Source organism: Mustelus asterias, chromosome 22 (genome assembly GCF_964213995.1).
Source record: "Mustelus asterias chromosome 22, sMusAst1.hap1.1, whole genome shotgun sequence".
Classification (NCBI taxonomy): Eukaryota; Metazoa; Chordata; class Chondrichthyes; order Carcharhiniformes; family Triakidae; genus Mustelus; species Mustelus asterias.
Genome location: NC_135822.1, coordinates 20,310,717 through 20,338,634, shown reverse-complemented (window position 1 = coordinate 20,338,634; position 27,918 = coordinate 20,310,717). Strand labels below are relative to the sequence as shown.

The following is a 27,918-nucleotide window of genomic DNA, read 5'->3' as shown; positions in this document are numbered from 1 at the left end:
GAGGTTGTTGGGAGGAGTCCCAAAGCTTTCAGATGGATCAGCTACTGCCGGTCTTGCTTGGTTCCTAGGCCAACACTGCAAGGGTGGCGTCTGCGGTGGAAAGTCTGGGGCAGGAAATCATCACCATGAGTGGCAGGGTCCAATCGATGGCCGAGTCACAGCAGGCCACGGTGGAATCCCTGAGGGCCTCAACAAGTTTCTCGAGATTCTGTAGTCCATGACTGAGAGGCTGAAGAACTTGCAGGACACCCAGCGGGACAGTACCGCGACACTGGGCTATGACAGCAGCCTTTGAGAACGTGGCCCACTCACAGAGGATCATGGCTGAGGGGCTGCAGAGCGTGGCCCAGTCTCAGAGGGCAATTGCTGCTGCCGTTGACAGGTGGCCCCAGATGCAGAGGGCCATCGTTGGAGCTCGCCCACAATGGCCAGAACGCAGGTGATCCTCGGACTGCCAGGGCTAGGTAACGCCGGAGCTTCTGGAGCTCACTGCAAAAGCGCCGGCGTCCCATGGAGTGACCCAGTTGTCCACAGGAACCCTGAGGGAGGAGGAAGGGCTGAAGGCCATGCCGGGGCCTTCCACCCAGGAATCTGCAACAGTGGCTACACCTTTTGGTTCTCCCCTTTCTGACACTGGTGCATCTCAGGAGCAACGGGATGAACAGGGTGGCATGAATACGGCAGGTTGTGACACCTGGAAGCCGGCCGGAGCCCTCAAGGTCTAGGCCCTCTCGAGGAAGATCGCCAAGGGCATCACAGGCTATGGGGCATGTTAGGTAGTTGGCCACCTGCACTTCTGATGTACATTCTGGGGAGACAGTGAGACGCAGTAGTAGGCCACGTGAAGTTAAGTTGTAGCAGCACTGAGATGGCACAGATGAAGGAAAACACCAGTCAGATAGAATAATTAGGCACTTTAAAGTCTCACTTTCACTTGTTATATATGCGCACTTAGTTTGATAGCACATTTATTAGCACTAATAAATGTTATTGCACCCCACAGCTGTGACTAATTTGTCTCTGATAAACCTCCAACAGGAATGTATTTACCACGACCTTCACCAGAAGGACCTGCATGTTGGTGTCCGTGGGGGAGGGCCTTCAGCGCACCCCTACTGTGAAAATCAAGGCACTCAAATCATTCACTGGCGACAGCGGGTGGCATGCAGTGGCAGCGACTTACATCTGTCATGGCTTCCCCAGAACCAGGGAGACATTCCCAACTCCACCCCTCCCCCACCCTGCCCATCCCGAGGCCCTGCATCGGTGTTTAGTGGTCCCTTAACCCCACCCAGATGTGGGCCCAGGTGCCAGCTTGCATGCGGCATTCAAGTAGGAATCTGGCTAGTTTGCACCAGGGTATCATCACAATGGTGCATGAGAGTGATAAGAGCCTGCCACAGAAACTTGCTAACACAGCATACCCAGGCCCACCACTCTGATGTTACAATGTGGCAGGAGATTGTATGGGTCCACAGGGTGGTTGGAAGCCACATGTGGCAACATAGGACCCTAGTTGCCAAACTGCGTGTTGATCAGGGCCTCCCTCGTCGCCCTTGCATGCCTGACCCTTGCTGCCGCCAGCCCTCCAGCACCTGGGTGGTGTTAGTCATCACCTTCCTCCTCGTCCTCTCCCTCCTCCTGGACAGCCCCCTCCCCAGTGACACCCGCCTGGTCAGGCTTCATCTCCTGGTCTCCCCGTTGCTGTGCCAGATTGTACAGGGCAGAGAACATCATCACAATATGCGATGATATCAGTGGGCTATACTGGAGGGTCCCACCAGAGCAATCCAAGCACCAGAACCGCATTTTGAGGAGCCCTATTCACCACTCCAAAATTGACCGGGTGGCAACATGGCCACATTATATCGGGTCTCCACCTCAGTCTCAGGCCTCCGCACAGAAGTCGTCAGCCAAGTGCAAAGCGGGTACCCCATGTCCTCCACAAGCCATCCCTGCACTCTGGACTCCTAACCAGCATGTCTTTTGGACTGTGGGAGGAAATCGGAGCACCCAGAGGAAACCCACGCAGGCACGGGGAGAACATGCAGACTCTGCACAGACAGTGACCCAAGCTGGGAATCGAACCTGGGTCCCTGGTGCTGTGAGCCAGCGGTGCTAAAGCACTCTATTCATATGTTTCTTCTAACATTTCATTTAGAGGCAATCCAAATTCGCAATGATCTGCCAATTTCCGCAACCTAGCCAAGAACTCAATGATGTGTTCTCCAGGCTCTCTCAGCCATATTGAAGCAATATCTCTGGAATATAACAGAGGCTTCGGGTCAAAGTGATTATTCAACAGGTCTACTAGCTCATTAAACGTTTTTGAGTCATTGCATCTGGATAGGTCAGACCTTTTAATCACGCTGAAAGTTGGGGCCCTGCATGCTGTCAACAATATCACCTTACGTTTTCATCTCCTTCAATGTTGTCAGCACAGAAGAAGTAATGTATGCAATATGTATATTGGGCCCAGTCTTCATAGTATTCAGGTTTCCTGAAAAAAGGCATAGTGTTTTTTTCTTACTGGAGAAAATTATTGACTTGTGGAGATTGTCTGGCAGGAGAAATGGAGAATAAAAAAGTTTCTCCTCGTTGCCAATGTAGTAATTCACCCAGATGCCAATTTCCCGTCACCAAAGATCGTTTATTGTGTACCAAAGAGAAGAGCCTCTGTTTACTCAATAAGGAAGTTGGTATTCCATGAAGCCCAAGGGGAGGTCTATTGATGATCCCTGTGTCCTTCATGGCTGTCATAATAGACAAGCTGTGATGATCTTAATCAGTTGCACTTAAAGAGATGCAGAAGTAGACAAGCTGATTGGTTGCCTTGCAAAGCACTCCATCTTTAAGAGAGTGTTATCACTATCTGACAGTTTGATTGCTAACTGCCTGGATGGCACTTTACTTGAACAGCACATCACCACCTTCGGCTCCACTTCCCGGTTGCCAGGCTTCAAAGCAGCATTAAGAAAGAGTAGCTTACAGATAGCAGCAAGTATATAGCCCCCCCCCCCCCCCCCCCCGCCCCCAACCATCCCTTGCTGAGGGTTTCAGGCATAGGGTTATCTACGGCAACACGCTGCAGTGGGAGCAACAACAAAGGGGCAGCACAACACCAGCTGTTTTCTCCATAGCCACATGGCCCTCCACAAAGCAGAGAGGATGGTCAATGAGATGCAGGTGGAACGAAGAGACCCCCCACCCTCTCTGCCCTATAACAAGTAGACCAGCTATCCTGATGCACAGAAGCCCTTGCGTGCCATGAGGCTCAGGGTCTCAAAACGGGTCATGGCTGATATTTTAATCTTCATGGTGCAGGACGGTCTTCCTAGTGGACCAGGTGAGCACACATTGCCAGTGCCTGATAAGGTACCTATACTGGAAGCCCAACTCATGCCTTCCACAACCCCACATTCTCTGACATTAAAACAGGAAATGCTGGAAATACTCAGTAGGTCTGGCAGCAACTGAGGGGAGAAAAACAGGGTTAATGTTTTAGGTCAATGACCCTTATTCAGAACTGAAGGAAGAAATGTAATATGTTTTGTGCAAGTGAAACCTGGGGAAGAAGAACATAAGGGAAGAACAAAAAGGTAGAGTAGAAGGCAAGAAGGATTAAATGACAAATTAATTACTGGTACAAAATGCAAGGAAAGTGACGAGGGTCAGAGTAAAGAAACAAAACATTTATCCAGAGAGAGTGTGAATGGCGGCAATGTCCAAAAACAAAGATATTAAAAAATAAGATCAGTGTTGTCACATGCAAAATAGGAACAAAATAGGGGGTCGGGGGAGGGGGGAAATTTATCATCCAGAATTGTTGAACTCAAGAAAAGAGAGCTGTGAAATGCCTAATTGAAAGATAAGATGTGGTTCCCCGAGAGCTTCAATAACGTTACAGCAGGCCGAGGACAGAGATTTCAGCATGACAACAAGATGGAGAGGCAAAATGGTCAGAAACATGAAACTTGGTGATGTGCATGCGGACTGAGCAGAGATGTTTGCAAAGTGGTCACTCAATCTCTGTTCGGTCTCCTCAATGGAGAGGCTGCATTGTGAGCAATGAATACAGTATATTAAACTGAAAGAAGTACATTTAAACCTCTGCTTCACCTGGAAGGAGTGTTTACGGCATTGAATGATGAGGAGAGAGAAAGTAAAAGGGCAATTGCCAGGGTTCCTTGTTGGCAGTGCCAGGCTGGAAGTGCCAGGGTCCTAGGCTGGCATTGCCAGGCTGGCATTCCCCAAGGGACACTGCCTACCTCTGCCCCCCCCGGGGGGCCTCAATGGCCTCCATTTACACCAGCGAGTTGGTGAGGGACCATACATGATCCTCGCCGCTGCGGACCTCAGCCACCGAGGTTGTTAAGGCAAGTGAGCCTGAATGATTGCGTCCTGGACTCACTAATAATCTTAAAATTAGATCATTAATATTAAAATCAACCTCACACCCTTCCTGTGGCAATATTAATCAATTTTGTGAAAACCAAAACTGCCTTAAAAAATCTAAATTCACTGGTCACTCACCTCTGCTCCCAGCCAAATGTGCCCCTGGACTAGACCCATGATAAGAAGTTTAACAACACCAGGTTAAAGTCCAACAGGTTTATTTGGTAGCAAAAGCCACACAAGCTTTCGAGGCTCTGAGCCCCTTCTTCAGGTGAGTGGGAATTCTGTTCACAAACAGAACTTATAAGACACAGACTCAATTTACATGAATAATGGTTGGAATGCGAATACTTACAACTAATCCAGTCTTTAAGAAACAAAACAATGGGAGTGGAGAGAGCATCAAGACAGGCTAAAAAGATGTGTATTGTCTCCAGACAAGACAGCCAGTGAAACTCTGCAGGTCCACGCAACTGTGGGAGTTACAAATAGTGTGACATAAATTCTGATTCTAGGATCGCATGATAAAGACTCAGGAGGAAAAAAGCAGAAATATTTATGTGAAATAGTGTGACATAAACCCAATATCCCGGTTGAGGCCGTCCTTGTGTGTGCGGAACCTGGCTATCAGTTTCTGCTCCGCGACTCTGCGCTGTCGTGTGTCGCGAAGGCCGCCTTGGAGAACGCTTACCCGAATATCAGAGGCCGAATGCCCGTGACCGCTGAAGTGCTCCCCAACAGGGGAGCACTTCAGCGGTCACGGGCATTCGGCCTCTGATATTCGGGTAAGCGTTCTCCAAGGCGGCCTTCGCGACACACGACAGCGCAGAGTCGCGGAGCAGAAACTGATAGCCAGGTTCCGCACACACAAGGACGGCCTCAACCGGGATATTGGGTTTATGTCACACTATTTCACATAAATATTTCTGCTTTTTTCCTCCTGAGTCTTTATCATGCGATCCTAGAATCAGAATTTATGTCACACTATTTGTAACTCCCACAGTTGCGTGGACCTGCAGAGTTTCACTGGCTGTCTTGTCTGGAGACAATACACATCTTTTTAGCCTGTCTTGATGCTCTCTCCACTCCCATTGTTTTGTTTCTTAAAGACTGGATTAGTTGTAAGTATTCGCATTCCAACCATTATTCATGTAAATTGAGTCTGTGTCTTATAAGTTCTGTTTGTGAACAGAATTCCCACTCACCTGAAGAAGGGGCTCAGAGCCTCGAAAGCTTGTGTGGCTTTTGCTACCAAATAAACCTGTTGGACTTTAACCTGGTGTTGTTAAACTTCTTACTGTGTTTACCCCAGTCCAACGCCGGCATCTCCACATCTAGACCCATGAGCCAGTGGTTTATTTAAATAATGAAGATAAATTCATTTTGGAAAAGTTAAGTCTGGCGTGGCATAACCAGCCGCTTGAGCTGCCTACCAGAGGCAAGCATATGCCAGAAGGTGGCTTAAGCTGATTTTTGGCAGACTTGGTAAGTTGAGGCTTTTGAATAAGGTGTGTACAAATACATGTCTGTTTCTGGTCTGATGGTAAAGTGAATCAATATTCATTGTTTTTGAGAGAATATTGTGCTTGGAATTACACCAGCATACAGAAGGTTAAAATATCTCAGCTGTGAGGTTTCAAGAAGGAAAGTTAGGATTCAACTGGGAAAAGAAAATCAAAATAAGTCAGAAAAAGCCAAAGTGGAGAAGTTTTCTGGCCCAGAGCCAAATTGGGCTGGGACTGCTCAAAGCTGCTCCAACTCTGAGCAAATTAATAACACACAGAGAAAGAAGAAACACAGTTTAGGATCTGGAGCCGTGCAGAGCAGTGCGATTAGCGGGAGAGTCACATTACCCTCTGCCAAAGTTAAGAACAGCATAGGATTTGGAATTAATTGCAAGCAAAAAGGGCTCATTTGCTAGTGAGGCTGGTCCCACGTCAAAAAATAATCTTTACTGACAGGACAGGACAACACTCTACCCCACCACCTCAATTAAAGAAAACTCCAAGCTCAAATAGGTCCCTTTGGATCAAAACCACTTGGAGCTTCTGAAAAAAAGAACTGTGATGATGTCATGATTTGTTTTTGATTGAAACAACCGTGATAAGTTTACTGAAGACGAGAGGTAAAGAATGGGACAGCTGGCAAAACTCCTGATATGGCATTTTCTGCTTTTAAAAGGTAAGAAGCTTTACCTACTAATTTTTAAAGAAAGAAACAAGTCATTTAGTTAAAGGTTCAGATATATAAATCTCATTATTGTCTCCTGATTTAAAATGTACATTCTTGTGTGTCACTTGATAACTGGGCAAAGTGGTGATCGATAAATTAAGGTTTATTGGTTAGGGCGTTCTGAGTTGAACAGTATATGTTGACAGGATGTTCGTGGAAGCTTGTTGACTTGTGATCATTCTTGGTGCTTTAGCCAGAGATTAAACAGACATGGCCAGTGGCTTTAATGTTTGCCCACGGAATAAAGCAGCAGAGTTTAGACAAACAATTTTCATGGTAGTGTTTAGAATTGCTCTGTTCAGTTCTTTGCAAAACTATGCTTGGCCCGATATCTAATTCGTGCTGCATCTGCCCTCGGTGTGTTCAATGAGCTGTGTAGAGATGGTTTTACTTTGTATCTAATCTATGCTGTACCTGCCCTGGCAGTGTTTGATGTTCAGACTGTTTACCTGGTGTGTAAAGTGTTCTCCATATTAACGTCCATCAACGTTATGACCACAAAATTTACCCCTTGCGAATATAAGATAACCATCACAGTGAGATTGACTCTTAAATCTGACTCACATGACAGTTCTTTTTACACTCTTATTCAAAGCTGGATCAGAAAACACAGAACAAAATATGAACTTATTGTGTTAAATTTGAATATAGACCAGATGTCTTTCCTGCATAGCTGAGATCAGTTGTGAGTACAATTGACCGCAGTGCTCTGGATTAGAAAGGGAAACAAATTAAGGACTCTTGCTCCTGATGAACCCAGGCACTTCCACTGAAAGGTGCATGCATATAACCAGAGGAGGAAAACATTGGGTTTTGCCGTAATTGTCCCACAAATGTATTTCTTACACTCACACACTGTCAAGACTTGCATGTGAAGGTCAATCGAGGTAAAAACTGAATGATGGATGTTCTCTACAGAACCTGTCAACACCTTCAGGAGAGATAGGAAGAAAACTAGAAAGGCTAAAGCCTTAATTTTAACTGAAAGCCATAGTGGGCAACCAGCTATACCAACATTGACAAAAGAAGGCCCAGGAGATTTAATCCATATAGGTTCTAAAGTCCCCACCCATGGCTGAGCAGCAAAGAGGTGATCGATAAATTAAGGTTTACTGGTTAGGGCATTCTGAGTTGAACAGTATATATTGGCAGGGTGTGAGTGGAAGCTAACACCCGTGGCTGGGCAGCAATGGGTGGGTTGAGTAGCCAAAGGAATGATCCCTGACGCCCAGTTAAAAAGAAGGGTCATGTGGTCAGAGAAAGGGCAAGCCCAGAATAGGGTAAGAGCATTTTTGTTCTTCCTGGCCTCACAAGGAAGTCAAAAAAAAGTACCAAGGCTTGCCTTTTTGAGGCCTTTTGCAGCCCCTTAACGCTTCCCAACAAGGGAGCTAATTACAATTGCAGTCAGACTCAAATGACCCCATATTTAAAGAAGAAACATGAGCATCTTTCCCCACTGTTCAGAATATCTGCTAAACCTGGAACCTGCATGGAAGAGCTGAGTCCTGAGTGGGCTCCACGGATGATTTTAGCTGCCTGCTTGGTTTCTGCCATGGTTAAAATCATCCCATAATAAATTAGCATGGACTTGTGAAAAGAAAATTGCTTCTACTGTGTTTGTTGCTTTTACAGTGGTGCTGAGAGAAACACGCGCATTGTGAAATCTTGTCAGTAATTGTAAACTTGTGAAAATTATTCATTCTCTCCCAGGATGCACTCTGCTAGTTCTGGCACATTGTGGACTGAAACCCACAGAAATAGACAAAATCACAGACTTTCAGGCCCCACATTCTTCCTTGTGCCTGTCTACAAAAAAAAATCAGAGCCTTTCTCTGACAGTTTCTGGAACACGGAGACCTTCACTATCATGATATTCTTCTTAACATAATGCATATTGTAGAAAGAAAATTAGGTCAGTTGGACTTTTGTAAACCTGCATTAGAATTGGAGACTGTAAGAGGTTAGAATCAGAGAAAGGGGAGAGTGATATAGATTGAGTAAAAGGGGAGTGAGGATAAAAGTAGGGAGGGGAAAATTCGTAAGGTTCTCTGCTCCACCATTATCTCATGACTCCTGCTGGAAACTGTGTGGATGAGCAATGGGAGAAGATCAGACTAACTTGTGATGATCCCCTAGGGTGAATAGCTTGCAGGCAATCATGTAATATTTGTATTTTGCTTATGCAACACATTAATTTTTGTATTGTATTGCATTTAGTGCACTGAATAATACTGTACGTAGCACACCTAATGCTGTGTGCTATCCTGTACGTATCAGATTCTTGTCTGCGCATTATTCTCTATGCATTTGTTGTTCCTTATCATAGTTGTTCTGTTTTAACATTTGGAAAGCAGTTTGAATCAGTAATATTTCATGACATTGAACATTCTTTGCTCCTATGCCTGCCCCTAATTTATCACATTATTTTGTTATTCTCACTGACCCTGCTGCATCACTTGCTGCAGTTTATTCCAAAGCTAATGTGGTGCTCTGGTTAGTTACTCACTTCCTGGCAGGTGCTCCCCAGATGATATTTTAAATGTTTTTCACTGTTTTTCTCTTCTCTCCGCAAGAGAAAGGTCATGTGACCCTGAAGTTCCTGACTCTGCACAGCTCAGAATTCCTTTCGAATTCAAAACAGCTGTTACTAACTTCGACTGTAACCCTCCTCCCCTTTTTATAACCCGCTGTTATATCTGCCAAAGGGTCACAAGAACCTCTGTAGGAATGGAATAGGTAATTTAGCCCTGAGAATCTGCTTCCGCCATTTAGATCAATCATGATTGATCTTTCCTCCATTTACCTGTCTTTGATCCATGGCAGAATGTTGGTTGAGACCTTCCCAAAAGCAGCTGATTAAGAAGCTGCCACCAGGATCCCAATCTATTTAAGGAAGGTGGGTGGACCAGGGAACTGGCAGGCCCAATAGGAGGGCCCACAGCGAAAGCCAGTCAGCAGTGCAAGGGGAGATACAGATATAGGATTCCTCTGAAGAATTGAAACTGTGTGGGCACAGCTGCCAGGCTTTCAGTGAGGAAGGGGACCCTTCCCCCTATCAGCCCCCCCCATCCTCCTCCCTCCTTCAAAGAAGGCCAACTACCAGGCAGAAAGAAGATTCCAGTCCTTTGCAATGCCTTTGAATATGGTCATAAATGAAAAGACTTTTCCGGTGGGCTGAGAAACCTCCAATTCTTATCTTACATTGGCAGGAATCTTGAAGATTAAAATTATGTTTTGTCTTAAAACATTAACTTCTCCAACTATTTCATTTAGTTAAATAGTCCAGGCTGTTCAGGACATATTTAAGCAGTTTCTACAACCTCACTTCATAATATCATACAAAACATGCCAGTATTTCCCAAACCAGTCTGAGGGACATAGAAAGATGACTTGCTTTTATATCATGCCTTTCAAGAACTAGGATGTCTGAAAGTGCCTTACAACCAATAAAGTATTTTTGAAGTATAATGTAAGAAATGCAGCGGTTAATTTGCACCCAGCAAGGCCCAATACAAAGCAATATGATAAATGACCAAATTATCTACCTTTAATAATATTGGTTGAGGGATAAATATTGGCTGGGATACTGGGGGGAACTCGCATGTCATTTGAACGGTGCCATGCTATCTTTGTATACTTGGAAGGACAGATAGGACCTCAGCATAGCATGTCATCTAAATTATAGTATCTCCAACAGTAATATTACACTGGGATTGTCAGTCTGGGATACGTAATTAAATCTCTGGAATGGGACTCGACCCACAACATTTTGACTCAGAGGTGAGAATGCAACCAACTGATCCATAGCTGATGCGTGTAAATGTTGGACAAAGGCAGAGAAAAATTAAACCAAGGTCACCATTTCTAATCACTGTTCAGTGCATCAAGAAACTGTGTGTGGATCAATGTCTTCTAACAACAGAGTTGCTGTAATGCTCTCAAAAATCTAATATCCTCCTGATACATTTTGGGCACAATCTTACTGGCTCGCCACACTGGTTGATCAGTGTGATGAGCCGGTAGATAGGGCGAGAGGTGAAAAATCGGATTCACGCCCAATTTCTCGCTTCGCACGACCTTGCCGCCCACGTTTTGCTGGCGAAATCAGCCTCGCGCCCATAATTACATGTCATTAATGAGCCCTGGATGCTATCGTCCGGGCACACTTACCTTAGCCCCCCTCGCTAGTCGAGGTCCTCAGTGGCGAGGATCACAGATGGTCCCCACCAATGGGGACCAGATGTGATGGCCACGCCGGTGGGACCGAAGGCCATTGAAGCCCCCAGATGGTCGGGCGCAGGTCTGGGCAGTGCCCATGGGGCAGTGCCAGCCTGGCACCCTGGCACTGCTCACTGGGCACCCTGGCACCATCAGCTTGGCATCCTGGCCCTGCCAAGGAGATGTGACCTGAGGGACAGGACCTGACAGGCTGGAGCCTGATGGAGGAGGCAGGGGTGAGGTCTGTAGGAGGGGAGAGAAGTGGGAAAGCCTGCAGGAGGGATGGCACCCCTAGAGCTCAGCAGCTGGCTTCACAGGCGAGCTGAGGCACCAACCACCCCCCCCAACCCCAACCCCACAGCCCCTACTAGTAAGATTCACATTACGGCTTCTGTATTTCACAGAGTGCAATTCCCATTACATACCTTGCTGAAAAAAACATACTGTTTTCTCACCCATTCAACACTTTTGAATTATTTTCCCCCATTTGGAATCATACAGAAAGAATGGCCATTTGCCGAGATACTAAACGATCATGAGATTCTGTAATTCTGAATCCCAGTGAGAGTCAGCACCTTTAGGAGAGGAAGGAATCTGAATCCCAGTGAGAATCAGTACCTTCAGAAAAGGAAAAGAAGATCTAAACCTTAATAAGCTGCATATTTAAGAGAAATGGGAACCTTGATGCATGCAACTTTCCCACAGGCTCCTTTGGTTTATTATCTAATTTTAAGCTGGTAGATTTGGAAAGTTTATCATCATAGCTGGATGTGTCCACTAAAGATATGAAACACCCAAGAAATGTGATTGTTTTGTGGGTGATTAATATATGAAAACTTGAATATATTGTATAGATGATATATGTAATAATTTGATGGAGCTGAAGTGTTGTACAAAAATTGCATGAATACTCACTCACCGATGAACACTCTCTGTAGTTGATAATTATCCTGTTTTTTTAAATTGATAATCTAGTCTCTGTCTTGACAGGCAATTGTGGCAAAGCCGGACTTTTGGTAATTTTGAAGAATTCTTAAATGATTACCCAGCTGACTTCACAGAATATTATATCTCCAGTCAACTGGAGACCAATCTAGATCAGATAGAACGTTATACCTCCAATTAATTGAGAGTCAATCTAGATCAGATATACTAATTTACTTCCAGTCAACTGTGTTCAGATTGGAAATCATACCATGGGTGGAATTTTCCCCAAAAAAACAAAGGCTGCAATTTTCCGGCCATTTACTCATGGGATTCTCTGGTCCTGCTGCAGTGAATGGCAATTTGGCTGAGTGCTAAATTCTCCATTCTCACTTGCAGCGCCGGGGGGGAGGGGGGGCCTGAGTGGCTGGAAAATTCTGGCCTACGTGTCATAACAGCAAGAAAACTGCAGAGATCCGCTCTGGTCCATCAGACATGCTCCACACTGCAATCATCCACACTCAAATCACTTTCTGGGAGAGTGGTGAGTTGCATGCTGGTACTAGGAGGGGGCGGGGTCTAAACACAGAAGTGAGCCTGGCGCCATTCTACAAAAGCGCTCCCATTTCATAGTGCACCAGAAGACCACCTCCTTCCCCCCACTAACATCGGGACCATCCCCTGATCAGCGACATGTTCCCCCACCACCTCCCCGATATGGGTCACCGGCATTAGAGTCCTACTGATGGGTCCCCCTGTCTGACCCCCGACATGCACCCCCCGCATCATGACCCCTGACATGCTCCCCATCATGACCCTGACATGCCCCCCATTGTGCCCACTTCATGATCTACCTTGCATGACCCCCCCTGCATAGACCCCCTGCATAGACCCCCTGCATAGCCCTCCAACATAGCCCCCCTATCATAGCCCCCACTCAGCCCCCACTCCCCTGGCTCTGCCCCTTGCACACTGGCTGTGGACAACTGACACTGCCAGGGTGGGTTGGGGTCTAGTCTGGCTTCAAAATATACCTTGGGGTTTCTGATCTGGTACCCTAGCAATTTCATCTGAGAAATAGAGAAGCTAAATGACAATGGCATATCAAGTGATACAAGAAACAATAATGTTTCATACCTACTTTGATGTGATTCTGGATCACTTCCCCCACCATTAAAATGAAAAGTTGATAAGCCTGAGGTGGGTTGGGATTAGGTTTGAAATTTTTAACATCCCAGGTGACCTAAACCCATCTGTTTGTTTGCAATTAAAATTCATCCCTTTGTTTTTCTGCTGCCCCAGTGTTTACCAGTTATGGGAACACTCCACCAACGAAAACACACTGTTCTCAGTGCTGCTGCTGTTAGATTACCGGTTGCCTTAAATCTACCGAAGTATATAATCCTTCCCTGATGTCAACTGTTGCACTTTCAGACAAATGAAGTAGCTGTAGCCAAGACAATATAATGACCTTCATCACTGATTGTTCTAGTACCATCCTTCTCAAGTTATACGATTTACTGCACTTTGTTCACCATAACTTCAATCTGAAACAGAAAAGAAAGACTTGTATTTATATAGCATAGCATTTATATGCCTTTCAGGAGCATAGGGCAACCCTAAGCACTTTACAGCCAATGAGCAATTTTTGCAGTGTAGTAGTGTAGGAAATATGGCAGCCAATTTGCACACAGCAAGCTCTCACAAACAACAATGTGATAATTACCAGATAATTTGTTTCTTGTGAGGTTGACTGGATTCAAAATTGGCTCGATGGTAGGAAGCAGAGGGTGATGGTCGATGGTTGTTTCTCAGACTGGAGGCTTGTGACTAGTGGCGTGCCTCAATTATGCAGACCTATATTCTATCTCCTACACAATACATCACTGGTCTGAATATCATAAGATCATACAGCACCAAAGGAGGCTATTTAGATCATAATGTTGATGCTGGCTGTTTAAAAAATTATTAATTAGATCAATACTAATTAGTGTTCCTATAACTGGTAAACATTTGGGCAGCAGAAAAACAAAGGGATGAATTTTAATTGCAAACAAACAGGTGGGTTTAGGTCATCTGGGATGTTAAAAATTTCAAACCTAATCCCAACCCACCTCAGACTTACCAACTTTTCGTTTTAATGGCGGTGGGAAGTGATCCAGAATCACATCAAAGTAGATATGAAATATTATTCAAGTTCCTTCTTGTATCACTTGATATGCCATTGTCATTTAGCTTCTCTACTTCTCAGGTGAAATTACTAGGGTTCCAGATCAGAAACCCCAAGGTATATTTTGAAGCCAGACTAGAGCTCAACCCACCCTGGGTTGTTATTCGTTATATATATAAATGATTTGGATGTGAATGTACAAGGCATGGTTGATAGGTTTATGGGTGATACTAAATTAAAAGGTATCGTTGATAGTGAAGAAGGTTATCAGAAATTACAGGCGGATCTCGATCAGTTAGGGAAATGGGCCGAGGATTGGCAAATTAATTTCAACACCGACAAGTGTGAGGTGTTGCACTTTGGAAAGTCAAACCAGGGTAGGACTTATACAGTGAATGGTAGGGCCCTGGGGAGTGTTGAGAAACAGAGGGGCCTAGGAGTACTAGTTCATAGTTCGTTGAAAGTGACATCACAGGTAGACAGGGTGGTGAAAAAGGTGTTTAGCACATCAGTCAAGGCACTGAGTATAGCAATTGGGGCATTATGTTACAGTTGTATAAGTCGTTGGTGAGGCTGCACTTGGAGTATTGGGTACAGTTTTAGTCACCCTGTTATAGGAAAGACATTGATAAACTGGAAAGAATGCAAAGAAGATTTACGAGGATGTTGCCAGGACTGGTGAGACTGAATTGTAGGGAGAGGTTGGCTAGGCTAGGACTTTATTATTTGGAACTTGGAGAATGAGGGGTGACCTTATTGAGGTGTATAAAATCATGAGGGGCATAGATAGGATGAATGCACATAGTCTTTTTCCCAGGGAAGGGGAATTGAAAACTAGAGGGCAGGTTTAAGGCAAAAGGGGAAAGAATTAAAAGGGGCAACTTCTTCATGCAGAAGGTGGTGGAATGAGCTACCACAGAAAGTGGTTGAGACAGGTACAATAGCAACATTTAAAAATCATTTGGATAAGTACATGGAAAGGAAAGGATTAGAGGGATATGGGCCAAACGCGGGGCAATTGCTGGGAGGGCACCATGGTCGGTTGGGCCGAAGGGACTGTTTCCATGCTGTATTGCTCCATGACTCTATGTTTAAATGATTAGTATTAACCAAGACGCAAGAAGAATTCCACTGCTGTTCATCGAAACAGTGCTCTGGGATCTTTTACACAGTAAGAAGTCTCACAACACCAGGTTAAAGTCCAACAGGTTTATTTGGCAGCACAAGCTTTCGGAGTCTCAGGCTCCTTCTTCTTCTCACCTGAAGAAGAAGCCTGAGACTCCGAAAACTTGTGCTGCCAAATAAATCTGTTGGACTTTAACCTGGTGTTGTGAGACTTCTTACTGTGCTTACCCCAGTCCAACGCCGGCATCTCCACATCATCTTTTACACAGACATGAGAGGGCAGATGGGGCTTGAGTTTAATGTCTCATCCAAAACATGATACATCCAGCAGCTGAGAGAGATTTTTGGGAATCAAGGGATATGTGGAGTGGGTGGGAAAGTAAAGTTGAAGCAGAAGATCAGAATTATCATATTGAATGGCAGATCAAGCTCAAGTGATCGAATCCTGCTCCTATATCTTATGCTCTTATGACAGTGCAACACTCTAACAGTGCTGTATTTGTCGTGCCAACCTTGATTTTTGTGCTCAAGTCCCAGATTGGGACTTCAACCCACAACCTTCCCCAAAACAGTGAATTAACATCTGGAGAATACATACAAAATTAGCCAAGTTTTGTGGATAATCAAAACATTGAGCATCTCCTTTCTGAATCATGGGCAATTAACCAATGCCTCAGTCATATTTGCATTGATAATTGTTGGTCAAACATAGTGATGTGGGAATGTGACAGTTGCAAAAAAAGGATCACTTGTTTCAATGGTGAGTCCCATCTGAGATCCATAATGCTCTTATCTTGATAAATATATAAGGACAACGCCAAAGCACATGTGGTCTTGTGGATGGGAAGAATGTGAAGATATATGATAATTAGGGAGAGGATGCAGTGATGGGACTCATGTGTTGGTTTGGAGGGAGAGGATACCATAACAGAATGTTTATGTCCTAGTTAGTTGCAGCTGGATGCATTGATGCAATATATATCTTCTGAACCTGAGTCCATCAATTTCTAGTTCCCTCCTCTCTCCTTCCCACGGGTGTTTGATCTACAAGGCCGCAATCAGATCAGCCATGATGTTATTGAATGGGGAGCTTATTGGATCAAATAGCCTTCTCATGCTCCTATTATGTTCTTATGTTTTTTCTCCCTTTTTTTCTTCCTGTTCACCCAGTTATTGTGTCTTTATTCCATTCTCTGTCCTGGGAAAGAATTCTCTGGCCGTTTACGCCCCGCTGCCACTGCAAGCAAGGACAGAGAATTTGGTACTCAGCCAAACCTCCGTTCACTGCAGCGAGACCAGAGAATTCCATTGGCATGAACGGCCAGAGAATTCCGGCCCTGAGGTATTCCACCTTCACAACTCCAATTCTTCTGTACTCGTCATCTGTAGCATCCTTTTGTGCTTCTCTTGCCTCTGCCTGCTGACAGTAGAAACTGCCCCAGATTATTCTCTCCCTCCTTTACTGACTTAAATATTTGTCATGGGTTAATATTACAAACCTCTTCACTGTCCCTTTCATCACTCCCAGCTCTGATCCTTTAAACTCTGGCTAAAGACCTGCTATCGCTATTTCCCCATCTACGTGGCTATACTTTCCACCATTTGCTCCACTGAAGCCATTGTGACTCAGCACTTGTCTCTAAGTCAGACTTTGTTCTGTCCCTTACTCTTCGGACAACTTCTCTTCTTTTGAGCATCTCATCTTAAAGTTAAAGTAGGCACAAGTAGGCTTACATTAACACTGCAATGAAGTTACTGTGAAAATCTCCTAGTCGCCACATTCCGGCGCCTGTTCGGGTACACTGAGGGAGAATTTAGCATGGCCAATGTACCTAACCAGCATGCCTTTTGGACTGTGGGAGGAAACCAGAGCACCTGGAGGAAACCCATGCAGACATGGGGAGAACATTCAAACTCCACACAGTCACCCAAGCCAGGAATCGAACCTAGGTCCCTGTTGCTGTGAAGCAGTAGTGCTAACCTTTATGCCGCCATGCCACCCCATCTTGTTCCACTCTTCACATCTCTCATTTAAAATCCTTGTTCTGTACTGCCCATCCAAATATCAGTCCAAATTTCTCACCAAAATACCTGCTTTCTTCCCTCTTCTGCACTGAGTGACTTCTTGTGCTTGGTGATTTCAAGCTCCATCTCAACACCTCTTGTTTTTGTACCTCTGATTTTACTGCTCTTCTTTCCTCCTTAAATCACTCCTACACACATACACAGCAACCACTTGGTATGGCCTTCTCACACAGCCTTCCTATTCCTATCATAAATATGAATAAGGTCATCACTGATCATTTCCTTGTATTGCTTTCTACCCAGAGTCACCTCCCTTCTTCCCAAACTCAGTACTTTCAATGTCCGACCCTGGAAAACATTTTCCCCAAGCTACTTACCTCCACAATCTGAAATTCCCAGCTATCTAGTCTTTGATCTTTACTCTTCACTTTGATGATACTCAACAGCTATTGATTCTCTAAATCAAACTCTTTCCCACCCTAATCATTTGCCTGGTATACACCTCATGGCAGCTTCCTTAAACCCTTGGGTGTAGATTTGAATGTTTTTAGCGAACAACTGGTTTAACCGTTTAGGCCATTATTGAGTTGTGCTTTCCATCACTAAAACTGAGTCACACAGGAAGGCAAAAATAACACCAGCCTTCTTGTCTCAACAATATCATGTCAGTTTAGCAATAGGGCGAGTTTTAAGGTAAGCTATCACAGTAGAAGAATCAAGACTGTACTTAGCACTTGTATAAAATGAGCCCTGAGCTCCACAGCAGTGTTCAGAAGTTTTAAAAACTTATAATCTTTCTCATTGCTTTCTTTACAGTGAAATTTGCCCTTGCCTACACTAATGGTAAGCAATTTTTTATTGCATAAATCTTTTTATATAATTATATTAAGGAATGAATGGTTACTTTTTGTTGTGTGGAAATGTACTGAATGTTTCCGTAGATCATCGCTGGACACTAGTATTACAATTGCATCACAAAACAAGTTTTTACTCACATAAATTGCTAGTAATACACAGCTGTGTCACCAGCATCTGAAGAGGGAAAACAAATCAGCCTCATGTCCTTATGGTCCTAAGTTCTAATGTCCAGATGACTGCTCAGCTCAGTCACCGAGGAATAAAATGGTAGATGGTGCAAAATAGCCGTTATTGGATTGATTATCTGATATTTAATGTCCTTGCAGTCAGACGGATGATCCCGTATTGCCCATTTTGTTCCACTGTTCAAGACTCTCTGTATGTGTAGCAGAATAGTGAAGCTATTTTGTAATATTTGGAGAAGAGATTCATCCTAGGCAATAGCACAAAATGGATGATAGTGAATTGGCAGCCCATTCTACATCTTGCTTAGTTTTAATCCCATTGATTTTAATGTTCTGTAATTTGTTTCCCCAAAAATATACTTTCTATTTAAAATTTGTAAAACTACATAACAAAACCTTTCAAATTGAATATTACAGAAAGTGTGATACAATTAAACTTTTCTCCATACAGCATGTTCCACTCTGATGTGCCTCAACACAATAACAATATTCTTGAAATTCACAATATACATACCACGTCAGCCATTAGCTGAGGGATTCTGCAGTTTCCAGACCCTTGGTGTATTGTGATTGAAACACCTTGGACAGTGAACTTTCCCCATTGACCTGGGAGAATCACCTTTTTTTCCTGAAAAATATACAAGCTGTGCATGGACTCTTGGCAAGCAAACACTGAAGTGTCACTACGTGCTGAGGTTCTACCTGTCCTCAGTATTGCAAAGGATGGGTCTGGCATGAAAAGGTTTATGCAGAAAAACACCTTTGATCTCAAGGGGTAGCATGGTGACACAGTGGTTAGGACTGCTGCCTCACAGTGCCAGGGACCTGGGTTCAATTCCTGCCTCGGGTGACTGTGTCTGTGCGGAGTTTGCTTGTTCTCCCCGTGTCTGTGTGGGTTTCCTCCAGGTGTTTCGGTTTCTTCCCACAGTCCAAAGATATGCAGGTTAGGTTGATCAGCCATTTGCAATTGCCCCTTAGTGTCAGGGAGATTCGCAGGGTAAATACACAAGGTTACGGGGATAGGGCCCAGGTGGGATTGTCCGTGCAGGCTCGATGGGCCAAATGGCCTTTTTCTGCGCTGTAGGGATTCTATGTTCATCAGATAGTGGTCCACACGTAATGTCTTCGAGGACCTCCAGGAAAAAGAGATGGTAGATCCTGTCGGATGGTTCCCTGAGTAGACTGTCAAAGTCATTTTGCAGAATGCCTTATCATCTGAACTTTCAAACAAGCACCAAGACATGGCTGGTGTTGCGAAAAGGGCTTCCCGTCGCATCCTCCCTACATGCCTGGGGTCTCAGTCCCTCTGCATGTTATCCTCGAAGTGACTGTTGTCAGGAAGAAACCTTTGTCCATCTTTTTCAATATTCTGTAAAATAGATGCTGTTATCGCTGCTTTGCTGCACACTGTCTATTGTGACTTCACTCTAGTTAGTATTGTCATAGAATTCCTATAGTGCATAAGGCAGCTTTTCAGCCCATCCAGTATGCACTGATTCTCCGACAAAGCATCTTACCCATCTTACCCAGGTCCATCCCTCTGCCCTATCCCTTGTATCCTAGCCAGGAAACATCTTTCCCTACTTAAGTGACTATAGTCACACCCTAGTTAATACTATGGTGAGGAAATATAGGAGTGAATATTAGGCTGAATGTGGGAATGAATATTTGGCTGGGTTGAAGGCTCCAAGTGAGATTTGAAGACCATTTAAAATTACAACATTTGAATCTTTTTACAATAGAAATTACAATTCTGGTTAAGTTTTCAATTGCCCATTGAAATGGCAATAATTTTAGTGATTTTAGTCATTGCTCTTTAAACTAATGAGCCAAGTTTAAACAGGCTGATTCCTCCAAAATCAATTGCCCTTGTATCCTTGGTCACTTTTACCTGGCAGCTTGCCTTTCCAAAGCAATTAACAAAATAAAATATCCACGTAAGTTAAATAGTTAGAAACTAAGAGGCATTTCTACATTGCTAGGATAAAGATTTTAGTCAGTAGTTAGATACTTCCAGTAAACAGCCTCAGATCATAATAAATCCATCACTGTTCTCAGTGGAGGCAGCCAAATGGATGCTACATTGCCTCATTGCCACTGGATCGCAAGGAAAATTCAGCCAGGTTTTTTGCACTATATCACTAGCCAGATAGTGTTTGTGTGAATACCAGAGGTGAAAAGGATCAAGTTTACTTTTGATACTTTCTACGGAGGGTCGAATGGCCTCCTTCTGTGCTTTAACAATTCTGTGATTCTGTGATCCAATGCCCTGCCACCATTTATTGAAGGGTGAAACCCACAACCCAGTAAGTCAATGCCTTTAAGATAGGAGAGAAGGAACTGACTTCCATAGCGTGGAGAAAATTGAGTTCAAATCAGGTGAGAACTCAAAGTGATATTACTTCTTTTTCTAGTTCCTGCGAATGCAATGAACCCGGATAGCGTTGTGGTGGCATACCAAAACATATCTGCCCCCGCTGGGTCGGAGGTGGTGCTGCAGTGCTACAGTCAGCGAATAGTCTGGATCCAGGACCGTTTGAAGGACCGTCAACGGGTGGCCCATTGGGACTGGTTCTCAATCAGTGGTGAATACAAAGTCGACCGTGTGCTTGATATGTTCTCAGCAGGGGATCAGCGTGTCTATAACAACTACAACCAGGGGAGGGTAATGATGTCGACCTCTGCATTCTCCAATGGAAACTTCTCTTTAGTGATAAAAGGTAAAAGCAAACTATTTTCCTGTTTTCATTTTTACTGAATGCAATTGGCACAGCCAATATAATAAATTGGGATGCAGTGATACAGCCTATAGATAGCAATTGAGTAGTGACATCGTCCATAGAATATGGTGGCGCATAGTGGCACCCTAAAGAATTAGTTGGGTAGAATGAGACAGTCTATAAATATGATGGGGTCTCGTGGTATTGCCCAGAGAATAATGTGCTGCAAAGAGGCACAGTTTATAGCATACAGTGGAATATAGTGACAGTGCCTATATATTAAGGCAGGGAATGGAGGTATGCCTATAGAATATGGTGAGGTACTGTGGCATCACCTATAGAATAAAGTGGGGTAAAAGGTAATATCTATAGAGTAAGATGGCAGTCAATGGGAAAGAATGTTTAAGAAAATTAAGAATAAAAGCAGAAGATTTATGACTAAAATTTTGAGAGAATAATGTTGTTTTGGTTAAGGCTAGAAACAGGATCTTGAAAATTGCAGATCAGTTTGTTTCATCTGCAATAGAGAAACACTGTGGCACACGTGATTCATCAAAGGGCAAGAGTAAGGAATGAGAAGAAGGCAATAATTTCAAGCCAACATGGTTTCATCAAAGGCAGGAAGCATCTAATGTATTTATTGGAATCTCTAAGGATGCCACACAATGGGTAGATGAGTATAAAATGCTGGGTGTGAAGAAGGCATTTGACAAAGTCCCTTTAAAGAAATTTGTGACATAGGAGGTAGTTTTTCAGCCCGCACTCTCAGGAATGGCAGCATGCGCTCAAAAAGTGAGATTTGCACCAGCGAGTTTCCAATCTCCCAGCCCCCTCACTGCTGGAGTAGCATGAAACATGCTGCGGGACCCCAGAAAGCTCAATGAGCACTCTCTCTGAGACTTTTCCCTCACTGGATATTCAGTGGGCACTGGCACCATTTACAATAGGTTTACCTAGATGTCATGGGGCTCTCTCTGGGGTGTAAGGGTAAGTATAGCCCCCGGAGGAGTGGTCATGGCCAGGCAATGAACTGGCAATGCCCCTTGGCATTGCCCCTTGGCAATGTCCCTTGGCACAGATTGGCACCATGCGCATGCCAACCTGGCAGTGCCAATGTGTTCCAAAGTGCAGGTCCTAGTGGGAGGCTCATTCAGATTTGGCTGTGGGCTGCAATGGGACCGAAGAGGGATGCTGCATATGGCCGTTGGGTGGGGGGGGGGGGGGGGGGGGGGGGGGGAGTGCAGGTGTTGGCTCTGACTGTGGTGGGGGAAGGCGCCAATGATCAGAGGAGTGAAGGGACCGATGTTCGTGGGGAAAGGGCCAATGGTCGGGGAGAAGGGGGGGGAGAAGTGCTGGCTCCTATTGGGGGTGGGGTAGGGAGCCCTGAGACCTCCGTATGGGGCTGGGAGGGGAGGTTTATTCCTGTTATGATCAGGATGCCCTTTAAAGATGGCAGCCTGATCTCAATGCAACCAGGCTTTGCATGCATGTTTAAGCCCTGCTGGTGAGACCGGAGGCCACTGAAGCACCCCCTCAGTGGTCAGAGGCAGGGCTGGGCAATGCCCCTCGTGCAGTGCCAATTGGCAGTGCCTTTTTGATTTGATTTGATTTATTATTGGTACATGTATTAACATTCAGTGAAAAGTATTGTTTCTTGTGCGCTATACAGACAAAGCATACCGTTCATAGAAAAGGAAATGAGAGAGTGCAGAATGTAGTGTTACAGTCATAGCTAGGATGTAGAGAAAGATCAACTTAATGCAAGGTAAGTCCATTCAAAAGTCTGACAGCAGCAGGGAAGAAGCTATTCTTGAGTCAGTTGGTACGTGACCTCAGACTTTGTATCTTTTTCCTGACGGAAGAAGGTGGAAGTGAGAATGTCTGGGGTGCGTGGGGTCCTTAATTATGCTGGCTGTTTTGCTGAGGCAGCAGGAAGTGTAGACAGAGTCAATGGATGGGAGGCTGGTTTGCGTGATGCATTAGGCTACATTCACAACCTTTTGTAGTTCCTTGCATGCCTGGCACCCTGGCAGTGCTGGGGCAGCATCTGAGCAGGGGGGGGGGGTCCTGAGGGCTTGGCCTGAGGGGGATGGGCCTACGATGGTGGGGAAGTGGGGGGAGCTCTGTAAAGGGGGGAGGGAAAGGGGAATTCTGCATGGGAGGGTTGATTGGTGGGGGCGGCGATCGGAGGTGTGGGGGGTGCGATGTTTAGGGTGGCGATCATGGGGTAGTTGGAACTCTGCAAAGCAGCAACCGGGGGGATAGGGGGGTGATGTCCGAGGGCAGCAATTGGTGGCGGATGGGATGGGATGTCTGGGCTGGCGATCAGGGACGTGGGAGGAATTCTGCAGGGGTGGCAATTGGGGAATTCTGCAGTGGTGATGATCTGTGGGTTGGGGGGAATTCTGCAGCAGCGGAGGTGCAGGGGATGACCAGGGGAGTGGCGCGGGTGAGCCTGGCACAGGGAGCGATCTGTGACAGGTCCCAATGTCCATGGGAGGAAGGGGTGGGGGAGCCGGTAGGAGATCTCCCAGTACATTTGGTCTTCTGTTCTTCATCATGATCCTTGTTACCATTACTCAAAAATATGTCTGCTGATGACACCCAGCTTTCCCTCCACCACCTCTCTTGATTCTTCCACTGTCTCTTTTGTTGGATTGCGTGTCTGACATCTACTGCTTAGTGAACTACAAATTCCTCCCATTAACAATTGCAAAGACTGAAGCCATCATCTTCAGCCTCTACCACAAACCCTGTACCTTCGTCAGTGATCAAAACCTCTCCCTGGTTTGTATCTCAACCAGAAAACTTGCAACCTCAACACCCTATTTGATCTTAAGCTGAGCTAAGCTCTGTGTTCTCTTGATCACTAAAAGCCCTCTTTTCACTTTTGTAACATACCTATCTCTACTTTCATTTCTTTTGCTCACCTTCTATTCAAACTGTCATCCGTTCTTTAGACACTTCATCATTTAACTATTCCAAAGCTCGCCTGGCTCCCTTCACATCTTCCATACTCCATAAATTTCAGCTCACCCAAAACTCTGCTGCCTCTATCCTTTGTAACACAAGTCTTACTCAGTTGTCCAGCTTGTTCTTGCTGGCCAACTTTGGCTCCCAGTATTTCAAAGTCTCTAATTTGGAATTTTCATTCTCTTGTTTAAATTGAGCTATTGTTTTCCCCCTCCACATTTCTGTAACTTCCTCCAGTCCTACACCACCTCCTTCCCCTGAAATCTCCAGTTCTTCAGCTCTGACCTCTTCCAACCCAGTATTGACAGTTCTTTCAACTGCCTATGCCCCATGCTCTGGAATTCCGTCACATAATCTTGTGCCTCCCACTTGCCTCTCCACTTTAAATGCCAAGAACTTGGTCATATTTCTTAGCATCTCGTTCCACGATTCAGCATTCATTTTTATCTGATTATGCCCCTGTGAAGCACCTTTGGACATTCCTCTACTTTAAGAGTGCTGTTCAAATGCATTGTTGTTTCATGCCAAGTCCCCTTGAATAGTGCTACAAGTCATTTTTCCACCCTGTGCTTGTATCTCTGAAGGTATGTCCAAATTACCACCAAGATCATATGCTCTAGCAATTCAGCTCTGAAAGTCCAAGTAACTTAAGTATCTTTTCATTTGGTGAATCTGACCTGCAGGTTTAGAAAGGGTTTTTCTTAGCTCTGCACCTGATTGGCAGATAAATCTTAAGTCAGGTTCCTGAAATCAGTAACTTGAGATCAAAATAGAAAGAGGAGTAAATCGTATGACCCCCTGGACCCTGGTCCGCCTATCATTCAATATGATGTTGGCTGATCTTTTGCCTCAGCTCCACTTTTCTGTCCGCTCTCCATATTCCCTGAATCCCTCAAAGAACAAAAATCTCTCTATCTCAGCCTTAGATATGCACAACAAAGGAGTACCCACAACTCCCTGTAGTAGGTAATTCCAACGATTTGCAGCCATCTGAGCGAAAAAATTTTTGTCTTAGTCTTGAATGATGGACCCTTTATCCTGAGACCCCCACTTCCTATCTATTAATCAATTCATTATTCATGCTAATATAGTCCCCTGAACTCTGATCCTTATCATGCACATTAACCTTCTTCTTATTGAATGGCATTTAGAAATGCAAGCATCTACTGGCTCTCATTTATGTCATACAGGTTAAATCTTCCAAAATCTCTTAATAAATTTCTCAAATGCAATTTTGCTTTTGTAAAACTATGTTGACTCTGATCATGCAATAATTTTCTAAGCACATTGTTAATATTTTCTTGATAATAGACCACAGTATTTTACAGCGACTGACGTCAGGTTTTCAGGACTGCAGTTCCCAGTTTTCTCTCTCCCTCCTTTCCTTAATAGCAGTTTGTCAACTTCCAATCCACTAGGACAATCTAGAATTTAGGGAATTTTGGAAAAGCATAACCAGTGCATCCATAATCTCCATAACTACCTCTTTCAGAACCTTGGGAAATAGGCCATTAGGTCCTGGGGATTTGTCGGCTTTAAGTCATAAGAACATAGGAATAGGATTAGGCCATTTGACCCTTTGAGCCTTCTCTATCTTCCAATAAGACCATAGTTGATCTGGTTGTAGTCTCAGCTCCACTTTCCTGTCTGCCCCCCCCCCCCCCCCCATACTCTTGACTCCCTAGTCTATCAAAAATCTGTTTAACTCTGCCTTGAATACACTCAAATAGCCAGCCTCCAGTACTTTCAGGGAGAGAGAATTCCAGACACTATTAACCCTTTGGAAGAAAATTTTCTTCTCGTCTCTGTCAAAAAAAGGGACCTCTTATTGTGAAACTATGCCTCCTAGTTTTAGTCTCCCCCACAAAAGTAAACATCCTCCAGGTATCCACTATCAAGTCCACTCTGGATTTTATATGTTTCAATAAGATCATCTCTCATTCTTCTAAACCCCAATGGATATTGTTACGACTGGTCTCCAGGTGAGGTCGCCCAAATCTGTTATCCTGGACAAGATCCCTCAATTTGTTGAATTCTGGATGGGATACCCCCTCGTGAGGAGGGATGAACTGGCTCCCTTTCTCAACTCCCTCGGTTGGATGCAACAAGATTACTTTGGAAAGAATCCTTTCCCTTGTCGATACCTTTTTCCATTCCCAATATATTTAGGTTTAAAAAGGAATCAATTTAACCAGACTTTCTTGATTAGGAAGGAGTTAATTTATTAGCTACTAAATGTGAAGAATATACTAAAGCACATGCACATACATTCAGACAGGCTAGAGTCCAAAAATGTTAGAAAATAAGATATCCGAATCAGTCTTTGACTTGTCTGTAAGGAGTCGATGATGGAATATTCTGGCCATTTTTAGATTTGTGATTCCAGTAGCGCTGACTTCAGCAGTTGAATAGTAAGCTTTGAGATTCTAGCGTCCTACAGCATAGCTGAGAAGTTGTCCAGCTTCCTTTTCAGCTGTAGCTTTGCTGACTTCACTTGCTTCAGCAATGAGAGAGCAGTGGTGTCTGCTACTATCTTTTCTCTTGTGTCACACATGCTGACATACCATCACTAGTTCACACTGACCAAGTTTTGCAGCTGGCTTTTATCCCTGCCTCTTGTATATCCCCAAATGCACAAAATCGTGCATTCCATTCCTTACAGTATATCAGGACATTACTTACAGTATATCATTCCTGCTGAGTTGATAATCAGCTTCCACTATCTTAAAAGGAGATGGCAGTCAGTTTCTGTATGACTTTTGTGCCTTTGATCTATCTGTCTCTCTCTTAGCCTGAATTGCTCCAGGTGGGTGACACTATGACTGAACTTACATTCCCAGAATTTACACCCTCAGCTATCTTTGGCTTTTATATCCATTTTTAAAAATACATGTCTTACATAAAAGTCCAGTATGTCCATACACAATTCGGAGCTTTTCTTTATCATCATCTCAGTGTGCTCCCAGCCTGTTCAATCTTTCTTCATAAAGCAACTCCTTTATACCAGGAATGAGTCCAGTGTAGCTTTCTGAACTCCTTTTAAAGCGATTATATCTTTTTTAAAAATGAGACCAAAATTGCACTTACTACTCCAGATGTGGTCTCACCAAAGCCCTGTACATCTGTTGTAAAACTTCCCTACTTTTATATTCAACTCCTCTTGCAACATTTCACTTGCCTTCCTAATCACTAGTTGTCAGTGCTGGATTTAGACTTGGTGAGGCCCTAAGCTATATAAAGCTTGGAGGCCCCTTGTTAAAAAGTTACACCAAAAGGTCTCACAAAGGTGCGTACCAAAACAGGACCTTGGGTCATAGAAATCCTACAGTGCAGAAGGAGGCCATTCGGCCCATCGAGTCTGCACCAACCACAATCCCACCCAGGCCCTACCCCCACATATTTTACCCACTAATCCCTCTAACCTACACATCCCAGGACACTAAGGGGCAATTTTTTTTTTTAACCTGGCCAATCAACCTAACCCGCACATCTTTGGACTGTGGAAGGAAACCGGAGCACCTGGAGGAAACCCACGCAGACACGAGGAGAATGTGCAAACTCCACACAGACAGTGACCCAAGCCGGGAATTGAACCCGGGACCCTGGAGCTGTGAAGCAGCAGTGCTAACCACTGTGCTACCGTGCCACCACAAAAGCAGCAGTGCTAACCACAGTGCTAACCACTGTGCTACTGGGTCGCCACAAAAAAATTGAAAACATAATTATGCCTTTTAATTATTTAATAGCAAGGTATTTAAAGTGAAAAATACAAATTATTTTCAAATGAATGTATTTACTGATTACATATTTATCATTGGGCTGGCTTGATCTCTCTCATAGATTTTGGTAATTTTGGTAATTTTTTGAGTTGCTCTTCAAGCTGTTGCTTTCTTTTTCTTTTCTGGTATCTGCTCTTAAATGTTCTCTTCATTGTAAACCTTCTTAATTTTGTGAGGCCCCTGCGGATTGTGAGGCCCTAAGCTGTAGCTTGTTTAGCTTATGCCTAAATCCGGCACTGTTAGTTGTACTTGTATACTAACTTAATGTGATTCATGTACCAGGACACCGAGATCCCTCTGTACCACTAAGTTCT

At 44.4% G+C, this 27,918-nt stretch overlaps 1 protein-coding gene across 2 annotated transcripts in view; it reads left to right on the top strand.

Annotated features, from left to right (window-relative positions):
* The first annotated feature begins 6,209 nt into the window (after positions 1 to 6,209).
* The window catches only part of LOC144509890 (matrix remodeling-associated protein 8-like), a 60,804-nt gene continuing 39,095 nt past the window's right edge, over positions 6,210 to 27,918 (top strand). For both annotated transcript variants that reach the window (XM_078238838.1, XM_078238837.1), the window contains exons 1-3: positions 6,210 to 6,576; positions 17,906 to 17,932; positions 20,547 to 20,852. In XM_078238838.1, the coding sequence (XP_078094964.1) occupies positions 6,528 to 6,576; positions 17,906 to 17,932; positions 20,547 to 20,852 (382 nt within the window). In that variant the 5' untranslated portion in view covers positions 6,210 to 6,527. The remainder of the gene's footprint in view (positions 6,577 to 17,905; positions 17,933 to 20,546; positions 20,853 to 27,918) is intronic.